Source organism: Bos mutus, chromosome 15 (genome assembly GCF_027580195.1).
Source record: "Bos mutus isolate GX-2022 chromosome 15, NWIPB_WYAK_1.1, whole genome shotgun sequence".
NCBI classification, from domain to species: domain Eukaryota; kingdom Metazoa; phylum Chordata; class Mammalia; order Artiodactyla; family Bovidae; genus Bos; species Bos mutus.
In genome coordinates, this window is record NC_091631.1 from 21,045,127 (window position 1) to 21,067,419 (window position 22,293).

The 22,293-nt window shown below is 44.2% G+C and overlaps 1 protein-coding gene across 3 annotated transcripts in view; it reads left to right on the forward strand.

Annotated features, from left to right (window-relative positions):
* The window catches only part of MPPED2 (metallophosphoesterase domain containing 2), a 210,770-nt gene that overhangs the window by 186,436 nt on the left and 2,041 nt on the right, over positions 1–22,293 (forward strand). For all 3 annotated transcript variants that reach the window (XM_070383626.1, XM_070383628.1, XM_070383627.1), the window contains exons 5-6: positions 14,614–14,729; positions 18,972–19,085. In XM_070383626.1, the coding sequence (XP_070239727.1) occupies positions 14,614–14,729; positions 18,972–19,085 (230 nt within the window). The remainder of the gene's footprint in view (positions 1–14,613; positions 14,730–18,971; positions 19,086–22,293) is intronic.

Here is a 22,293-nt window from a genome sequence, read left to right on the forward strand (position 1 = left end):
TAACCTCCAGACACACATATTATTTGGATTACTCCCTTGGGCCCTTATTCTAAACTCCTTTTGCTTTTTTCATTATTATGAATATTTTCCTGACATCTGTCATATACCAGGTACAGTGCTAGATCTTGGGGTTCCCAGTATAAATAGGACAATCCGTTGGGGAACACAGAGACCTTCATAGCACAAATTGGATTCACCTGCTCATTGGAAGTAGGAAATAAGTTAAAACACACACGTACACACACAAGCAAGGGATAATGCAGAGTATGAGAAATTCCCCAAATGACGATTAAAGAAAGTGCCGAGGGGATCAGGGCAAGCTTCTTAGGGAAAATACGAGTTGAGTGTTAAGGGCTCAGTCGAATTTTAATGGGCAGAGATGGGAGGACAGTCTTGCCTGTGACTATCTCGTTATCCCAACCAGATGGCAGATTGGGTTGGTCTTGCATTGTATGTAGATCCCTGGAGGCCTTGCCAGAGCCTTGCAGTGGAAGGTGCTGGATAATGCTTGCTGAGCCCAATTAATAATATATGGTTGGCTGGCACGCAGTGACAGAGACACCGGGTCTGTCTACTCGCTTTAACCTCTGCATTGAAGGGGCAGCTTAAGCGTCTCACTCATTCCTCTGATTGTGTGTCCTGCCAGTTTGCGGTCACAGTTTTCTCACTTTACTAAATCGGTCTGGATTGAAACCAGTCGTTTAGAGCCAAAATGGTAGATAAATGGAGGCCAGCACTTTAACTTACATCTGACCTACTTGTCACTTACTCTGGTTCCTCTGAGCTTTTCAAACAGCATGAGCAGGCAACACAGACAGCCAGTGACATGGGAATTCCAAGGCACTTCATCAGAAGGCATTTTTATGTAGTTGCAACTCGTTTATGTAGGCATTTGTGTGACAAGCTTGCAAGTTTCATCAAAGTCATTATCCTCCTTGCAGTTATGGAAACAGGAGATCCGATAGGTTTCTTGCTCAAGGATTTGTAGCAAGTAAGTTGGAGGAGCCCAGACTAGGGCCCAGGTCTTCAGACACCAAGTCAGTGCCTTCCCATTCGTTATCTAAAGCTGGTTCACCTGAACTCAGATGGTCACTCATTGCTTTACAATAGATGTACTTATTTCTTCGGTACCTATAGTCTAAATCTGAGAAATGGAGACAGAGATACACTTTGTGGGGGTACAAAGAAGGTAAATTAGGAAACAAAAACCAAAGGGTTGGTGATATCAATATTTGTAATATTAGCTTTCATAATAATGGTAAGAGCTAACATTGAATTCTTAATATAGGACAGACACACTGCTGAATGCATTACATATAGGATAACAGTCAGTGCTCACAACAAACCTGCGTGGTTGATCTTGTTATCTCTACTGTATAGATGAGTATACCGAGATCACACGATAAACTTGAAAACCTTTGGACTATAGAATTGTGTCCTTGGCACCTCAGCTATAGGTGACCTTGGCAAGTTACTAAAATTCTGGTTTCTGTACACCATTTTCTCTAAAATTAATACCTGGCCCACCACTCGGGGTTGTTGTGAACAACAAATGCGAGAATGATTTGTTGCACAGTCGGACACGACTGAAGCGACTTAGCAGCAGCAACAGCAGCATAGTATATGCAGTTATATGTAACGTTACCTACGTGTGTGAATGCATGCTCAAGTCGCTTCAGTCGGGTCTGACTCTTTGCAACCCTGTGGACTGTAGCCCACCAGGCTCCTCTGTCCATGGGATTCTCCAGGCAGGGATAAGTGGATTGCCATGCCCTCCTCCAGGGGATTTTCCCCAGCCAGGCAAGGATTGAATCCTCATCTCCTGCACTGACAGAGGGGTTCTTCACCACTGGTGCTTCCAGGGGAGCCCTACAGTCAGACTAAAATCCCTCTGTAAGTTGAACTACCCCCAGCAGACTGGTACCTGGCATATAACAGATGCTCAGTAAATGTGTATTAAATTCAATTCAGTTCAGTCACTGTTGAACACGACAGTCAGTCGTGTTCAACTCTTGGCGACCCCACGAACTGCAGTACACCAGACTTCCCTGTCCATTACTAATTCCTGGAGTTTGCTCAAACTCATGTCCATCAAGTCAGTGATGCCCTCCAACCATCTCATCCTCTGTCATCCCCTTCTCCTCCTGCCTTCAATCTTTCCCAGTATCTGGGTCTTTTCCAGTGAGTCAGTTCTTCGAATCAGGTGGCCAAAGTTTTGGAGCTTCAGTTTCAGCATCAGTCCTTCCAACTGATTTCCTTTAGGATGGACTAGTTGGATCTCCTTGTAGTCCAAGGGACTCTCAAGAGTCTTCTTCAGCACCACAGTTCAAAAGCATCAATTCTTCGGTGCTCAGCTTTCTTTATAGTCCAACTCTCGCACCTGTACATGACTGCTGAAAAAACCATAGCTTTGATAGATGGACCTTTGTCAGCAAAGTAATGTCTCTGCTTTTTAAAATGTTGTCTAGGTTGGTCATAGCTTTTCTTCCAAGGAGATTGGCCATAGCTTTTTTTCCAAGGAGCAGTAAATATGTATTAAATTACTTGAATAATTTAAAAAGACTGCTGCTCAACACACCTTTCCATCCCTACAAGTGGCAATGAGGAAGGGCGATAAAGATGGCAAGCCCTGTGCCAGCTTCCTGAGCTCAAGTCCCCTAAATCCATCAGTTTCTTCACCCTCTGGAAGAAACCGCTTTGCAGTCTAAGTAGATTACGGATCCTCCAAATCTTTCCATCCATGCTCAACTTGCATTTGACTATATGGGCATTTTAGGTTTAGTCGCTAAATTGTGTCCAACACTTTGTGACCCCATGGATTGTAGCCCGCCAGGCTCCTCTGTCCATGGATTTCCCAGGCAAGAATACTGAAGGGTTGCCATTTCCTTCTCCAGGGGATCTTTTTGACCCAGGGATCGAACCCACATCTCCTACATTGCAGGCAGATTCTTTACCAGCTGAGCCACTGAGGAAGCCTATAGTCATCTCACACTGGATAAAAAAATCCCCCCCCCCAATGATAATTCAGTACAGAAAAAGTAAAGAATAATAGACAAATAGAAGGGGGGAAAAATCATTCTTGATTCTTCTGTAGCCTCTGAGATTACCATTTAGCATATTGATCTGTTTCTTTTTTCTAAGCATTTTTTTACATCCTTGGATTCATCCTGATCTGCAAGTTGGCTTTTCCACTGACCATCAGGGAAAGCACATTTTCTCATGAAGTTACAAACACCTCATGAACACTCATTCTTAGCTCAGTTCAGCTGACAAACACTTAAGTTTCTGCTCTGGGTCAGGTGCTCGGGACGCGGTGGTGAACCGGGCCAAGGAAGTCATTGAACTTCCAGTCTTCCTTGTTGTGTTTAACGAGTGGCTGCCTAGTGGGTTTTGGCCCTCTGATCATTTACTCTCTTTGGGTCTGTTTTTCAGGGTCAGGCTTTCTTACCAGTGCAGTCCTCACCCTGGTACCCTCAAATATTAAATTATATAAAAAGAAACCAGCAAAAGCAAAATGTGTATGTGACAAAACACACTCAACACAGACATGTTCTAAACAAAACACAACAAAATACTGTTTTATCCTCTATTTGGGAGCAGAGATTTTATCAGTCCATTCCTGTCTGTTAACGTCAATTCTTAAAGAGTTCACTGTGTAACACGATCATATCCAGCTAACCCCAAAGCCCCCTTTCCTCGTTTTCTTACTCTTTTGGGAAACCTAAGCTACATAAAGACTCCCTTCCGGCTAGGTGTCTGTGACATGTCTGCAGGATAGTGGGGTGGGGGCAGGTGCTGTCTGCACTGTTGCCGAGTACCTGGCAGTCTTCCCACCTCCTGCCCTGTCCTTTTTGTCCCGTGCTTTCGAGTCAGCCAGGCGTGTGACACACACTGCCCTGCCAGGCTTGTTCTCCGGTAGGATGTGGCTCTGTTTCGTGTTTCTGGTATTAGCCCCGGAGTCTTCCTAAGGGGTGGACGTGGAAGGAGACACCTCTCCCCAAAGTCCTGATTGCTCTGCCCCTGGTCCCCTCCTGTCCAGTCTGCACTTGAAATTGCTGGTTCATCCTCAGATCATTTTGGTATTCCCCCAAGTTCTTCAGAAATTAGGTTACTTAGGAAAGAAGATCAGCATTTAAAGACTTCCAGTCCAGGGCAACTTTACCTATGAAATGGTGAGCCATGGGTTTATCCTGGAAACTGTGTTCAGTTTTGTATTCCCAGCAACGACCTTGCCAGACCCTGGCTCACTATAGGCATCCAGGTCATGTCTGCTGAGTGATTAAATGCCCCAGAAGGACCATACCGATCCCATCCTCTGAGCTTTTAACCCAGTATCTGTGCACTTGCTGCAAAAAGGAACTCAGACTTTTCATCCTTGATGCCTGATGGCCAAGCTTAGTGCCTGGCACATCCTGGACTTTCAGAAACCTTAGATGAAAAAAAAAAAAAAAGTGAATGCTGTATACCCATACAGTGGAATTTTTTCAGCTGTAAAAAGGAATGAATTTCTGACACATGCTTCAGCTTGGATGAATCTTGAGCATATGATGCTAAGCAAAATAAGCAAGACCCACAAGGACAAATACAGTAAGATTCCACTTACACGGGGCACCTGGAGTGGTCATATTTGTGGAGACAGAAAGTGGCTGTCGGGCTGGGGGGAGGAGAGACAGGAAGCTATTGTCAGTGGGTCACATCTGCTATCGGGGATGTGAAAAAGCTCAGGAGATGGACAGTGGTGATGGTTGTACAGCATTGTGAATGTACTTAATGCCACTGAATTAGACACTCACAAATGGTTAGAATATTAAATTTTATGCTATATATTTTTATTTTACCATAATAAAACTTATTAGAGAAAATGAATCCTGCTTTTCTTTTTTCTACTTCTCTCTATCCACTGAGCCTCCTTTTTCTTTCAAACTTGGCCGTGATGCCCCTCTTTGAGGAATTCTCCCTGCTGGGGATTAGATGTCAATTAATACAGGTCGCATTGGGGGTGCTTGGATGCAGGCCCCTCCTGGTCAGGCGCCCTGGTACCCGGTCCTCTGATTTCCTTGTCGACAAAACCAAGAGCCATGTCTGGAAGCATCAGGGCATAAGCCCAAGGCCGCCTCACCTACCCACCAAGACAGAAGTCCTGCCACGGTCTTCCCTTTCCCCTGTCGGATTCTTTCCTTGATGGATGGAAACAGTCTCCGTCACAGCCCAATGGGAAGGAAACCGATTGAAAATCTTTCTCTTCCTGCTGTGAACTTGTTTTGAAGATTAAAAGCAGGTATGCTTTGGAGGGCCAGGCAGATGCTGTAACATTATTTTTAATAATTCAGGGCACACCAAGTTCAAAAACAGGTCAGAGTGTTTTTTTTTTTTTTTTTTTTAATCTTGGCTCCTAAAGCAAACTCTGCTTACATCATGTCCTTTCCATCAAGAGAGGAAAATGGTAGCAGAGGCTTACTTCTGACACTTGCTCCTCGTTATTTACAAAAAGAGGACACCGTCAGCCTGTTTGTCAAGACAGAGGTGTGTGCTGACTGGGATTACAAAACCTCTACTTGCAGCTCGTGGGCCTCAGGTGGCTACCTTGGTTGTGATTTGCTCTTGTCCTGTCTATGGCAACCGACCACGTTATTCATCCAGGCCTGCCCTTTATCAACACAGTATCTCTTTTCATCCCAAGGACCTCATAATGAAAGGCGAAGCTACCAGGCCATAGTGAAGTGATGGGATTAGACAGCTGGTGTGAGAGAAGCCGGCCCTGCCCTTTGGAGGCAGCTGAGCCCGTGGTTTGGGTAAGGCAGGCTTCCCAGGCAGCTGCCCAGGGGTGTCAGTCTCCCCTTGAAATTCAGCTTTGCGTCTCTCTTCTAGCGATGTCAGTTACCGCGTGCGTCTCTTTGCTGCACGACCTTCCATGGGCTAATGCAAGACAGCTTTTTAATTGCATGGGAGAGTAACTTCCAGGCTGCCAAGTGGAGGGACTCAGGGAGGGAGAGGGCTGGCTTCTTAAACAAACTCCAGAGCTGCGGAGAGAAAAGGAAGCAAGGAGGGGAGCGGGGCAGGTGTCTGCCTTTCATCTGGGTATTCAGGATGACACATCTGGTGCCAGGGAAACTGCTATTTCTAACTGACGGGAAGCTTTGCAGTCAAGGGAGGGCTAAGCTGTCAGGTGAGCCAGAGATCAAGAATTATCATGACAGCTTCATGGCATGTGAAAGGCGCTGTGAAGTGCGGTGTGATTTTAACCAGCGGTGGTTAAATTAGCTTCTCTCGGACCTGATGTGATGTGTAGTCAGAGGGGCTGGTGGCGGCCGGGACTGCCCGGCGTGGAGGAGGTTGCGATTCCGAAGCTCTACCACTTAGAAAAGAAAGGGAATGTGGAAACTGGCTCCTGGTTCCTGAGTTTTGCTTCACAGAGGTGCCAGGCGGCAGTGATGGCTTTAATTAGTAGCGTGTCGATTCCTCCACGGAACCTCTCTGAGCCCCCTTATTATAAATATTCCAGGGACCCAGAGCAACCCCCTTCCTTGAACTTCCCCAATTTAAAATCCTGTCAAAATCTAGCCACCTGTATTTGCCGGCTAAGCAGCCTTGACTAACCGTTTTGCCCTGTGCTCTCACATTCCACGGGATTGTCTATGCAAGACTGAGCCAGCCACCAAGCAAGGGAGTGCCTTTCTGAAAAACTTCCACTCAGACGTGAGCTGAGGAAGTGCCTTTTAATAAGTAGTCAGCCAGAGGAAATCAGGCACTATCTAGCCATCTAGTAACGCTTTCCTGGGCACTGGGGACTCTTCCAGAGTCTGGTGCAGTGGGGTCTAGGGTTTGATGAGCCATAGCTTGGGAAATTCTAGAGAGAAAAAAATAACGTGAGCAATCATGTCTGTACACGTGTATATATACATCTCACACACTGTCAGTATACAGCATATATAAATTAGAAGCTGCACATTAATATTCTCTGGCAGTTCTCTGCCAAAAGTTTTACATAAATGACATCGTCTCACTTTATCTACTTAGGCAGATATTCTGTTACTTTTTGAAAGTTGAGAAAACTAAGAGTCAGAGAAGCCAGCCGGTGAACAGACCTGGGACTTGAATGTGTATTGTACCTACCGCCTTCAAAACAAGAATGGCTAACTTTTACAAAACCCCCAGGTTCTTGTAGTTTTAAGTGGCACAGCCAACCCTCCAGCTCTTAATTAAATCCGGGTGTTCCCTGAGCTTGCACTTTTCCCCTTTACAGCTTTCATGCAGAATCCCAGCAGATCCCGCCTAGTGCTTCCAGCCCTAATCTCTGCAGGGGGGCACCCAGGCAACTGTCTTCATTAAGAATCCCAAACCTTGGTGATGCACCCTGCCCTGGTCTCATAGCCCTTGGGGAATTGTTGGCACTGCCCAGCACCAGGGCTGTAAACCTGAGTAGCCCATCTGAACTGAACAAGTACCAACTGTTCGTTTCCAAATCCTGCTTTGCTGGGGTGCACCCAGCACCAACTGGAGTTGGTGGGGGAGTGAACGGCCATTCACCTGTCCAAACCTGGGATTTATGCTCCGGCAGCTCCCTTCCGCCCGCCCCACAGGATTGTGTATGGCAAACACACATGACCTTTGCAGCGATTTCATCTCAGCCTGCTTCCAGAGAACAAACCTGTTTTGTATTGACATTGTTCGGAACAAGTTCTGCCTCTGTGAACTCCCATAGCACCTGCCCCTGGACTCTCAGCTCAGAGAGGCCAAGTGCTTGTAATTCTGAGAACAAGGGGGAGGGTGCCTTGACAGCATCTCGAGCGTCCATCCATCTGAGTCTTCGGTCCACTGGGCTTCAGGCAGTTGACGACCTCCCCTTCCTTCCAGGACTTTCTGATCCCTGTCTAGGAGGGGTGGTCACGGGCTCGGATTGGCCCATTGGCAGTGGGGTGCTTTGTGGGGCATTTTCTTACAAGTTGGTTCCCATGTGGCATTTGTTAGTCACAGCTAATTATTAAGTCCTTGGCCAAGGCAGTAGACGTTGTTCCTGTGGATTCTCCCCTCCTCCTCCTTCCCCCTCTTGCCTCCCCATTGCTACAGAACAAAACTCATTGTGGGCCACTGGAGATTGGCTGTGCACACATTTTCCAGTGAACCCCTGATGGGCTTACTGCTGGGGTTTCATGTTTCAGGTTGAAACTCAACTGGATAAAACATTATTCATTGATGCTGACACGGTCAGTCTCCACTCTGTGCGGCTCTTTCTCCCACACTGGACTTGGTCCCTTACAGGCAGTTTAGGTAATTCATTGAGTGCAATTTGCAGCACTTACTCAGAACATAGATAGGCTGCAGAGAGTGATAGAATTTGGTGGTTTTTAGATCACAGAAAGATCATCAAATGCCAGGTTTTGCCAGTTGTGCTCAGAAGTGTAAGTCAGAAAGGAGGAGGGGGCTGAGGGAGTGAGCAGGTTTGGAGCCCCTTCCCCCTCAGCAAGAACACCCCTGCGTGTACCTGCTTTGGGGCCTCTGCATAACATTTCTGTAGCCTAAAAGCAATACTGGAGTGGGTAGCCATTCCCTTCTCCAGGGGAATCTTGCCAACCCAGGGATTGAACCCAGGTCTCCTGCATTGCGGGCAGATTCTTTTACCATCTGACCCACCAGGGAAGTCCAAAAGCAGTCCTGAACTCCTGTAATGGCATCGGCCCACTCATTCTTTGCTCAGATGAAGAAACTGGCCCACTGAGGTTCTTTCTCCTATCTAAAGGTCTTGTGTCTTGGTGAATTGATTCCAGAATGCGAATGAGCACACAGCTCTCCCACTTCTATATGTCCCATTTATTGTACCATGCTGGGATAATTCTAGAGCCCATCACTGGGCTGCTTTTCCCATTTATTGGTCACTGTCTTATGGAAAAGGCCTGATCTGGAGGATCCAGAGGAACAGAAAGCATCTAGCATTGTTGAAGTCACACTGAATTTTCACTAAGAGCCGCCTCCATCACGGTGCCATGGAGCCCTCTGCAGTTACGCAATGCACAGCCTCAGAGACTGTATTGATCAGCCTTGTTTATATATGTGAAAGCCAAAATGAAAACTGGGCTGCAAGATTTTAGTTCTGCATTGTGCACAGAGAGAACACAGGCTTTGAAGCCAGCAGATCTGGGTTAAAATCTTGGTTCTGCCTCTTGCCAACCCTGGGAACATGAATAAATGACTGGGCATCACTGATCATCAGGCTTTTTATATAAAAACAGAGCTGATAATACCTAAGGATTATCAAGGATTATTTTTTTCGATATCAAGGATTGTTGATACCAATATCAAGGACTGTTATAAGAAATTATTAATAAATGTAATAGTCTATATAAAGACAAACCCCTATGGAAAGCATATTTCTTTATGTTCATTTAGTTGTGTCCAACTTTCTGCAACCCCATGAACTGTAGCCCACCAGTCTTTTCTGTCCATGGGATTCTTCAGGCAAGAATACTGGAGTGGGTTGCCATGCCCTTCTTAAGGGGATCTTCCCCACCCAGGGATCGAACCTGGGTCTCCCACACTGCAGACAGATTCTTTACTGTCTAAGCCACCAGGGAAGCAAGCATATCAGGGACTTGATAAATGTTCGTTTTCATATAACTTAACCTCTCTCTTGCTCTTGTGCACATACAGGTTTGAGTCAAAAGAAAAGCCAAACATTTTCAAAGTTTACCCTTAACTTGGAACCATCTGGATTTTGTCATAGGCTTAACATTAACCAAATAAAATTTAAGGTATCTCTAGACCATGGGCCTGTCTTAATCTGTTACAGAGCCCTTGTAAAACTGAGCATTTCGTGGGGGAATATGGCTGTGGGTTTCTAAGAGAAAATTCTATCAGGAAAAACTGGAAAGAGTGTCCCATTCCTTTGACTCTGGAAGCCGCTGGGATACCCTGGGGGTTCAGGGGCTGACTGCCCTCGGACAGACTCCGGCAGTGAAATCAGAGACCCTCATTGTACCAACGACTTGGGTGTGCTTGGGACTCTTTCAAACCCTTCTTTATTCACCATTCAGACAGGACCCATCGGCCCAGAAGCTTGTTTTCAAAATCTAGGATAACAGATGTTTTTGCTTATTTTCCTCTCTCTCATGCCAGAATGCTCACTAAGTCTTCACTGGGTTCTGAACTTGTCTTTTTTTCTCTCTCTCTCTTTACTTTTAAAACAAATCTGGGAAGCAGATCATTATTGTATAATAAAGGGGAAAGATGGGCATCCCAAACTGGCAAAGCTCTGTTTTAGACTCTAATGAAAATATTGAAGATCCTGAAGACAGGCTAGTCCTAGAAGTCAAGAGAGAGCAAGGTTGGCTCATTGAGGTCTGAAAGGGTCACAGACAGTGTGGTTGTGGAAGGACTGTTGATCGAATGTACACTGTGTACCAGGTGAGTCTCAGGCCGCTCGTAATCCATGGATTTTTTTCAAGTATATTTTGTTTGTTTGTTCATTTATTTATTTGACTGTGCTGGGTCTTAGTTGCAGCAGATGAACTCTTAGTTGCAGCAAATGGGATCTAGTTCTCTGACCAGGGATCGAACCCCGCCCCCGCATTGGGAGCACAGAGTCTTGGCCACTGGACCACCAAGGGAGTCCCTATTTAGTCCCTAGATTTTATAACTAGACAGTTTGATTAGTTTTCTGTTGCTGTTATAACAGATCATCACAAATTTAGTGGCATAAAACAACATATATTTATTTTTAATATATTTTAAATTGCAGTATAGTTGTACAATATGTTACAGGTGTACAATATAGTCACAATTTTTAAAGGTTATACTCCATTTATAGTTATTATAAAATACTGCCCATATTCCCCATATTGTCCAATACATCCTTGTAGCTCATTTTGCACCTAACCGTTTGTACCTCCTGCTCCCCTCCCTCGGTATTGCACCTCCTTCCTCTCCTCTCCCCTCTGGTAACCACTAACGTGTTCTCTATATCTGGTGAATCTGCTTTCTTTTTTTTTTGTTACATGCCCTAGTTTGTTGTATTTGTTAGATTCCACATTTAAGTGGTATCATACAGTATTTGTCTTTCTGTGCCTGACACTTCATGTGGCATAAAACCCTCCAAATCCATCCATGTTACTGCAAATGTGAAACATTTACTCTCTTTCGTGGCTGAGTAGTAGTCATTGTACATGTATACCGCATCTTCTTTATCCATTTACCTAAGCTGACACATACTTATTACCTCTCAGTCTGTTGGTCAGAAATCTTGACAGTGGTCATGCTGGGCTGAATCCAGGTGTCAACAGGGCTGGACTCCTTTCTGGAGTCTCTGTGAGAGCCTTTGTTTTCTCTCCTTACCTTCTCCAGCTTCTTGACACTGCCCACATTCCTTAGTTTGTGTTCCTCTTCCTTCCTCTTCAAAGCCAGTCATAGCAAGTTGATTGTTTCTTACACTGCATCACTTTAATCTCCTTTGCCTGCCTTCTTCCCTTTTAAGGACTTTGTGCTTTCGCTGACCCACCTAGGTAATCCAGGATCATCTCCACTCCATAGTTTAAGGTTAGGTCCTGAACTCCATTGGCAGACTTTTAATCCCCCTTTGTCATGAAAAGTAATATATTTATAGGCTCCAGGGATTAGGACATGGATATCTTGGGGTGTGGATAATGATTGCCAACCACAGATACATAGGTCATTTACAGGGCTTCTCGGATAGCCCAATCGGTAAAAAATCTACCTGCAATGCAGGAGACCTGGGTTTGATCTTGGGTCGGGAAGATCCCCTGGAGAAGGAAATGGCAATCCACTCCAGTATTCTTGCCTGGGAGATCCCATGGACAGAGGAGCCTGGAGGGCTACAGTCCACGGGATCTGGACTACAGTCCAACAAAAAGTTTGCCACGACTGAGCAATGAACACTAATGACTAAACCACCACCGCCATACTAAATACAGTAACTGTATATATTAGAACTATTTTAGTTGCAAGAAACAGGATCTAACTCAAACTAATAAGAAGAAAAGGATTTTGGTGGCTTATATACTTGGAAGAAATTGTGGTTTCCCATGCCAGCAAGATCATCAAGGCACTCTGCTTCTTGGCTTGGCATTCTTTGTGGTGATTTTTTTTTCAACCACAAACTATCTGCATGGTGTAAAATAGCTCCCGGGCAATACTAGACTTCCATACTTCTCAAGTTAGGATCCCAGAAATGAAACCATGACTTGTCTTTTGTTGTTGTTGTTTAGTCAGTAAGTCGTGTCTGACATTTTGTGACCCCATGGACTGTAGCTCATCAGGCTCCTCTGTCCATGGGATTTCCAGGCAAGAATGAGTTACTGGAGAAGAAAATGGCAATCCACTTTTTACAGATGAGAAAAAAGAAACTGCCTGCCAACGTAGGAGACATTTCCTTCTTCAAGGGATCTCCCCGACCCAGGAATCGAAGCCACATCTCCTGAATTGGCCAGTGGGTCCTTTACCACCGAGCCACCCAAGGAAGCCCTCTCTTTAGGCCGCTCCAACAAAATCCTGAGGATGACTTTCATAGGCAGAAACCATCCCTGTACACTTCAGCATCTTATAGCTGGATTTCAGAACCATGCAGTTGATGTCCTGTTCTGGTTCAGAGCTCATTTGACTTCAAGCAATAAGACACTCAAACTTGAAAGAATACAGAGGCAGGCTTACTCATGGCAAGAAGTAAATTAATCCAGGTTGCATATGAGAAGGAGAATTGCATGGTGATTAAGAGTCTTGGTTTTGGAATCAGACTGCTTGGGTTTTAGTCTGGTTCATTGGCTGTGTTTACCTGACCGCTCTGTACTTCCATTTTCTCATCTGTAAAATGTGCTTAATAAGAGCACCTATCTCATGAGCTCGTTGTGAGCTTTGAATGTGTTAATACAAATAAAGGACTTAGAGTGGTACCTTGACATGGAGTGAACACTCACTAAATAATGGCTTTAATAATGATGATTGTTATTGAATAGCTATTGTTATTACAAGTAAGTTTTCTGAGGATGGCTTAGGGACTTGGTTAGGAACCAAGTCAGATATTTCCTGGTTTCTCTTTTTCTAGCTGAGGCCACACTGTCTGTTTTCTCTGAAACTTACTCTGAGCCACCTCAGGTGTGGTTCCCACCTTAAGGTGGATCTTCACCAGGCTGTCAGGTGCCATCTTTTCACCTCTGGCCTTGACCATGCATGTGTGTGTTAAGTCGCTTCAATCGTGTCCAACTCTTTGTGAGTCTGTGGACTGTAGCCCACCAGGCTCCTCTGTCCATGGAATTCTCCAGACAAGAATACTGGAGTGGATTGCCATGCCCTCCTCCAGGGGATCTTCTGGACCCAGGGATCGAACCCACAACTCTCACGTCTCCTGCATTGGCAGGCAGGTTCTTTACCACTAGAGCTACCTGGGAAGCCCCTTGACTATGCATGCCCACCCCCAAAAGAATGATGGCTAAGTGTTTCTGAGTGCAGAGTCTTGAGAGTCACTGATTAGTCTAACCCATGATTGACTTTAAATAGTCATGCCCCCATTTTATTAGCTGTAACAAACCAGGCGCCCTTGTACACAGGGTTACCTCTTTCAGTGGGCATGGACGGGGCAGCTTAAGCTGAAGGGAAAAGTTGGGCTTAGCCAGGAAACTGACCAACTTGTCTTTGATGTGTATACCCTAGTAAATTAGAATTTTCCTGCAGCACAAAAGAGAATTGGTTTTGAAAAACAACGGTTCCATCTAGATGTTTGGGAACAGGACAGCACTGGGCATGGTTTGGTGCCGATGTGATTTAGTCTGTCGTATTTACAGAAGAAAAATGATCATTCTCCCATTGTTATAAATGATAGAGACATTTTCAGCTCCAGTTAGAAACCCTCATTGGATGGACGAAGACACCATCATTTCGATGTAGAGCATCAATCTCAGAAACTCATTCCTAGAGCAGACATCCCTGAGAGGGTGGAATGCATGCATTTGGTGTCAGGAGAATGGATTCCAGAGTGACCAAGAATGTCCCCAGAAGTCTTCCTTTCGGTGATGGGGAAAAATTCCACATTGAGTTTTTGTTCCCTGTGTCCCTTCTCACCTTTCAGAGCCCCCCGCCTCCCAACTTTTTTCAGCATTCTCAGTCCAGGATGTTCAAAACATCTCATAAGTGCACAGGTTTCTGCTTTCAGAGCGCTTGTCTATTTCTCCAAGAATTTCAGTAAGAATCTGGCGAAGCCCTTCCATAGTGATGGTGAGGAAGAAGGGAGAGTGATGAAATTTCTTAGCCTTGAGACACTATAGCAAGAGTGGATAGGCTTCAGATCTGGGTTGGGCATCTTTCGGAAGCACTGAGATTTGGGGGAAGACAAAGCATTGTTAAGATTTTGATAGAGGTCTGCTGGGAAAGTCTCCACTGGAAAGGCTCTTGTGCCCCTTTCTAGTTGAACAATTCATAGGCTCCACACTTGATTTTCAGATGCACTGGTTTTGAAGCAGTCAACAAAAAAGCATCCTGCTGCCAGGGCCAACCATCAAAAAGAGAAAAGAGAGCAATGCAAACCATAGGGGAATGAATGTGTGAGAGAGAAATCGTGTAGAGCGGACATGTGGCTCTGCTGGCCTGATACCATGTACATTATCTCCCCCAAAGGACCCCGTGGTTTAATGGATGGGGCTTTAACCTGCCCAGAGGTCAATCTCTGCTGGACAAGTGGAACCTCATCCCCGAGGGCATTGACATACTCATGACACACGGACCTCCTCTAGGTAAGTGAAGCAAAGGTGTCCTTTCGTTATCTGTGATGCCTTTTTTCCCAAGCATAATGACTAATGCTTCAGGGACATAATCATTTTCCTCAAAAAAAAAAAAAAAAAAGTGATCGAAAAAAGAAAAGTCAATGTCTTTAAAGAAACCCAGTATGATAATTAAACTCAGCAGTTCTGCTGGGCTTACAGGTGTTCTTGAAATTAAATTTTTTGATTTAGTCAACTCAGGAAAAAATCAAATGAGCATAGAGCACCACAGTCCTTTGAGCTTGATCATTTATTTTAAGAACTGTATTCACTTTGGAGTGAGGGGGTGGGGTGGGGAATGGAAGGAAGACACAGACCTCCCAATCACAGGGCTTTTGAATGGTAATGAAATGATGGAATCTTTCATTCAAAGGAACTCATTTTCCTTTTCCTTGTAATAGTGGAACCTAGGAGAGCTTTAAAAGTTTAACACTGAGCTAATTATACAGGAAAAGAATCTTTTTACTCTCTCTTTTTTTAAGCCAAAGTGTTAAGTAAGGACTTATGGTGGCTCAGACGGAAAAAAAAAAATTGCCTGTAATGTGGGAGACCTGGGCTCAATTCCTGGATCTCCTGGAGGAGGGCATAGCAACCCACTCCACTATTCTTGCCTGGAGAATCCCCATGAACAGAGGAGCCTGGTGAGCTACAGTCCATGGGGTCGCAATGAGTTGGACACGACTGAGCGACTAAGCACAGCACAGTATGTTGAACCTTACTTAAAGATGCTGGATCTTATAGATACAGTGAAGCTGCATCCAGGTTTAGATTGCCAATATGCACCATAGCTACCTTCAGTTACCCAGACTATGGGCCAGAAGATGATTATTTGACTTACATAATTATCTTCTAATGATTCGTGTGCTTGTTAGTGGTTTGGTTTAGCCACAGAATATTTTTCAAACAGGTTTTGTTGTTGTTTAGTCACTAAGTTGTGTCTGACTCTCGACCCCATGGACTATAGCCAACCAGGCTCCTCTGCCCCTGGGATTCCTCGGGCAAGAATATTGGAGTGGGTTGCCATTTCCTTCTCCAGGGGATCTTCCCAGCCCAGGAACTGAACCCACATCTCCTGCTTGGCAGGCAGATTCTTTACTGCTGAGCCACCTGGGAAGCCCCTTTTCAAACAGGACCACCACCCTGATCCTCTCATCTACTGAGTGTCTATTATGCTGGCACAGCCTTGTCACACAAAGATATTCTCAGACAATCCAGATGTTTCCTTTATAGTAGGAGAGTTTCCTTTTTAAAAAAAATTGTATTAAAAACCAGATACCATGAAATCTATCGTCTTAAATTGTTAAATGTTCAGTTCTAAGAAAGTTTTCTTGATCCTCTTGGTTTGGAGAGAGGGGGAAAACAATGCAAAAATGAATGATTTTTGTAACTTTTTCCCTGTGGTTTGGGGTTGTTGTCCATGTCACTTCCCTCCTCTGTCAACCTGAAAAATAAAAAATACCTAACACATATCCCCCAATGTGAATTTAATCTTCATGGATGTTACCCCCTCCCCACCCACACCGCTTAGTGCTGCCTTCCTGCCCCGACAAGGGAAGTGCTGTGTGTTTCACAAAGAAACAGCGGAAGGGAGGACCAGGGCACGAGCCACGGTGGCACATTTTCATAAAGAGGAGTGAAGGGAAATAAGACAAGGAGCCAGTTCTGTTGCAGACGGGGAATTTATACAGATTTGCACAAGATCAGCACTTCCCTACTTTTCAAAGCTTCAGAATCTCCATCCCTGTGGTTTTTCCCTACCCCACCCCCACCTTCTCCGTACTTTACATGGTTATACTTATCAGTAACCTTTATCAAGTCATAAGTAATTAATTTCCCTGTTTTGCAATCATTGGAGACTAAGTCATTAAATTGTTGGCTAAGTATTCTGCTCAGCGTGATTTAAATAGAGAGACACTATAGAGACCAAATCCTAGCCAACTCGATCCTTTCCCTGAGTAACCTAGTTAGGTCTGGACTTGATCCTCTTAAGGCTGCTTACTGTCAGGGACTTCGACATCCTCAGCATAGAAATGTTTACATGCCTGAAGTATTATTTGGAAAATAACTTCGAACAGAACAATTGATTTGTTGTTAACAAAGTCATTAGCTTTGGTACAAAAGCAAGTGGCAGTCAGTCTGAATTCTGGCCTCCAAAGAATTCATACATTCCAGAAACTCTTTTTCTTTTTTTAATTAATTTTATTGGCGTATAGTTGCTTTACAATATCGTGTTGGTTTCTTCTGTGCAACAAAGTGAATCAGCTACACATATACATCTGTCTCTTTGGGGGAAGATTTCCTTCCCATTTAGGTCACCACAGAGCACTGAGTAGCATTTCCTGTGCTATACAGTAGGTTCTCATTAGTTATCTATTTTATACATAGTATCAGTACTGTATATATGTTAATCCCAACCTCCCAATTCATCCCACCCCCATCCGGGAACTCTTAAGAAAGAGGCTACCATCCCTCTCTTTGTAGTAAAGTTGGAGTAACTTAGAGAGTGGCTGTGCGTGTAGCAGAGTAAGATCTACATCAGAGAGTTCCAAAATGTTAGTGAAAGTCGCTCAGTCGTGTCTGACTCTTTGCGACCCCATGGACTATACAGTCCATGGAATTCTCCAGGCCAGAATACTGGAGTGAGTAGCCTTTCCCTCTTCCAAGGGGATCTTCCCGACCCAGGAGTTGAACCGGGGTCTCCTGCATTGGAGGCAGATTCTTTACCAACTGAGCTATTAGAGAAGCTCTATTAATAAAAAGCCAGGCAAAGTTTTCATTAGGTAAAGCTGAACATTAATCAGTGTAGTTAACTGGGAATTCTTGTGAACATTCTGGGCTAGGAGGTAGGAGGTGGATATGGGAATTGGCCTTGAATCTTTTCCTCTTAAGAAAGGAACCGTGACACATGGGACTTCATTATTATGATACCAGCAAGACACTTTCTCAGGTGATTATATATGAAATGAGATGTTTTCCCTCTTCAAAAAAAAAAAAAAATCCATGAGGGAATATGCCAATCACTGTGGATTAAAGTTTTTCCTCTAATTAGCAAAGTTTTGAAATCTCTGATTGAATTTTTTATAGGGCCCCTTGCTTATATTCCACGCTTTTCCATATTCTCTGGCCATTCCCCAGTCAGCATGTCTTTATAGAGATGTTAAAACTTCATTTCTACTATTTTGCCAAACAAAGTGGAGTGAGCTGGCCTCTCCCTTTCTGACTGATCAGTTCTGAGTGGCAGAAATCACCTAATGGAGCAATGGTGTGTGTTCCCACTGATTATGACTTAGCCTTTTGGCCTGTCTGCTTTCCTAACACCCCATCCCACTGAGGCGATTGGATTCCATTCTGGGCCATAATCATTCAGTAGCTGACTTTTGCTATAATTGACGTCAGTTTTTATGGATTTTCTGCATTAGACATAGAACTAAGTGGCTTTTACTTAAAGGTAGTCCATCAGCCCCAGCTTACTGCATTGCCACCACAGGGTCACCATGGTTGCCCGGTTGCTAGAGAGGAGACCAGAGGAAGAGCTTGGCATTCCCAAGCGTGGGTCATCAGGAACCACCAAGGGTTAAGAGTTGATGTGTTTAAAGTGAACAAGGACTTCCCTAGCGGTCCAATGGTTAGGACTCTGTACTTCCACTGCAAAGGGGCATAGATTCAATCCCTGGTTGGGGAACTCTAAGATTCCACATGCCACACTGTGCTGCCAAAGATAAAAAATGATAATAAAAATAAAGAGAACAAGATATCTTGTGGCCAGTTTATAGGAAGTCCCTCCTAGCCCTTCTTCTTTAAAGTCTACATCTTGGAAGTAGACTGCTCTAAGAGAGCTATAATTTAAAAAAGAAAGCAACTGAATTGAGAGAAAAAGAGAGAGTATGGGACTGCCGGGAATAAATGTCATTGGGCCCATGAAGAAGATTTGAAGCCCATGGCTGAATAAATCAAATCCCTCACAGGGAGGGGGGAAAAAATGTTAATTAACGGAAGGAAAAAAATGGAAACCAAAAAAAAAATTTTTTTTCAAGATCCTAAAGAAGACAAAGTGACGAGTGAAAAGTTCCTTAAAAGCCATTGTAAGCTTTAATGGGGAGGCTAGGATTACAGATAATGTAATAAACCTTCTGTGAGTTATGGCTTCCTGAAAGTCTAAATGAAACCTTACCTGAAGACAGAAAATTAAGAGTATTGATTGCATTTTACCCTTAGGTTTTCGAGACTGGGTTCCAAAGGAGCTTCAGAGAGTGGGCTGCGTGGAGCTTTTAAACACAGTCCAGAGGCGAGTCCGGCCCAAACTCCATGTGTTTGGTGGAATCCATGAAGGTAAGACCAGAAGAAAGGGGTTCACAACATTATGAGTCATTAGCCATGATCTCATTCCACAGCAGAGACCTTAGTTACCGGGAATAACTGGAGTGGTGGTTGCCAAACTCTACCTGTGGAATGCTTTCAATGAGATGAAATGTTATGAGAAACACTTGCATATAAAGCTGAGAAGTATTTTGTGGAGAACTGCTCTCTTGTAAGCGGAACGTGTGTGCTCAGTCACTCAGTCGTGTCCAACTCTTTGCGACTCCATAGACTGTAGCCCACCAGTCTCCTCTGTCTATCGAGGTTCTCCAGGCAATACTAGAGTGGGTTGCCATGCCCTCCTCCATAAACAGTAAGAAACCGAATCTGGTCCACCTTTTGGGAAACCCATCACTAACCCCAGATGACTTCTGGAATCTCAGGGCTCTGATGAAGAGTGGTTGATAACCACTATTGCAGAGCAGCACAGATGGAATAAAGGACAGATTTTCTCTTTAAGAGCATTAGAAGAAATGGCCTGGATTTTAGACTAAATAATGTCCTTGGCCTCTTCCTACCTGTAAATATTATACAAGACTTTCTCCAAAAAATATTAATAACTTTGTACATGCAATGAAAGATATAGAACTGAAGTGGTGGAACCTACACATTTGTAGGTAGACTTTTCCTTACTAAAGCTCAGAAAACCATTTCAGACTTCTCAGAAATCATCCGTGCTTTTAGTTGGGGCTGAGGTTAAACAGCATAATTAAATCTCCCCTAGATGGGAACTGGTCAAGTTGCTGTTTTCTGCCTTTCAGGGTAAGCTGTGAAGTCAAGTTCACAGAATCTGAAAGCCTCGCTGGAGGCCCTAGATTTTCTCTCTCCTCCCTTTTTCAAACCAGGGGTCCGTGGGCCTTGGGACAGACCGGCCTTAGGTTTTGTGGTTGTACCATCGTCTCCTGGTTACATATGTTTGTGTGCAATGAGTGTGTGTATGTGAGCAGCCTCCATATTCACTCACTCACGGCTGTTACTCTGAGTTATTTATGAACCTGCAGGTGAGGAATTTAGGCCTGGCACTGTGAAAAACCAAAGTTTGCTTTGCAAAGTCCTCAATCCAGTGGCTTCCTGGCTAGGTGGGTAATAAACAGCATATTGAAAATCATCCTACTGGGGCCAGAGAAAATCCAGCTTGCTCCGAGTGTAGGCACGAGCTGTGTAGATGGAGAGCAAGGGTCCAGCTCCCTGAGAGCGGATACCATCCTGCCCTGACTTTGAGCCACACTCTTTGGAAAGGAGGGCACTTCTCTAAGGCCTGATACGGGCTGGGAGTAGAGGAAGGATGGAAGGTCATGTCTAAATAGCATTTCTGGGGGGCAGTCATGCATTTCTGCATCCTCACCTATAAGTTTGCATTTTATCCTTTTTAAAAAAATCACTAATTAGCTTTAAAGTAGCCAGACAATTGGGGAATTCCACTGAAGTCCCCAAATAATAAACTTGCTTAAAAGGAAGGAGATCATATTCAAATAAACTTGTCTCGCTTTTATTCGTTTAAGACAGCTGAAGAGGGCAGAGAGAGGGCAAATACCAGCCTCTTGATGGAGAGAGATAACAAGACTTTATGACCCCAGAACTAAACAGTGCACATTTTAAATGCTTCTTTTCTTTTCTTAAGAGATTTTTTCCATTGACCCTCATTAAGCTCTCCACAGGCTTATTTAGAGAAATTTTAGCAAATGGAAGGGGAAAAAAAAGCCTTATCAGTTATTTGTATAAGTCCTGATAAATTTCTTTTTCACAAATGTAGTCTTGTGTGCCATAAGAACCTGATACCGACATAGAATTACAAACTTAATTACAGAGGCTGTAAGACAAAATATAAGGTATCCAGGGACATGTGCGAATCTGCAAACGTGCTAAAAATTTCAACATGTTGAAATTCATAAGAGATATGAATATACATACCAAAGGCCCAGAGAAACTTGCTTAGCTTTCTTCTCATAGGTCACAAGAGATTTATACTGCCGATGGGAAGTGTTTTTGCTTGAGCCAGTGTCCAGTGGTGTAAGAAGTGTAGGAAGCAGTGTCCTGTGGTGGTATCTCTCCAGACCACTTGGACATTTGATTATTTCTTGTTTAGTTCCTAAGTTGTGTCCGATTCTTTGCGACCCCAAGGATGCTAGACCACCATCCTCCTTTGTCCATAGGATTTTCCAGGCAAGATTACTGGAGTGGGTTGCCATTTCCTTCTCCAGGGGATATTCCTGACCCAGAAGTTGAACCCAAGTCTTCTGCATTACAGGCAGATTCTTCACTGCTGAGCTACCCAGGAAGACCCCAGATATTTGATTATAACTGATTCTTTTGAATAAAATGGAACTCAGCATCAAAGTCACACAATTCAAGTAAGAAAATGTTGACTAAAAAGATGCACAACGTGAGAGTTTTGAGTTAAGTTTTATTTGGGGCAAAATGAGAACTGCAGCCTGGGAGACAGCACCTCGGATAACTGAGAAACTGTTCCAAAGAGGTAGTAGAGGAACGTCAATATATAAGATTTTGGTGAAGGGGGCATTCAGTGCAATCAAGCATTTACTTTATAAAAGCTTTTCTGCTAGTCACGAGGAGCTAATGTCACCATGAAGGGATTTAGTACTTTTCTAGATATGAAGAGATGCAAGGGTTGGGGTTGATATAGTCAAAGCTATGGTTTTTCCAGTAATCATGTACAGATGTGAGAGATGGACCATAAAGAAGGCTGAGCACTGAAGAATCGATGCTTTGAAATTGCGCTGTTGGAGAAGACTCTTTTGAGAGTCCCTTAGACTGCAAGGAGATCCAACCAGTCCATCCTAAAGGAAATCAGTCCTGAATAGTACTGATGCTAAAGCTCCAATACTTTGGCCACCTGATGCGAAGAGCTGACTCATTAGAAAAGACCCTCATGCTGGGAAAGATTGAAGGTGGGAGGAGAAGGGGAAAACAGTGGATGAGATGGTTGGATGGCATCACCGACTCGATGGATATGAGTTTGAGCAAACTCCCAGAAATGGTGAAGGGCAGGGAAGCCTGGAGTGCTGCAGTCCATGGTTCACAAAGAGTTGGACACGACTGAGCAACCGAACAACAGAGGATTGGGGTCATGAAATCAGTTCCTGAAAATATCTTAACTATCTAAAGACCTGTTCCACCAGTTTCCCTGGAGCACAGACTGCCTCACTCTCCATCCTGACCT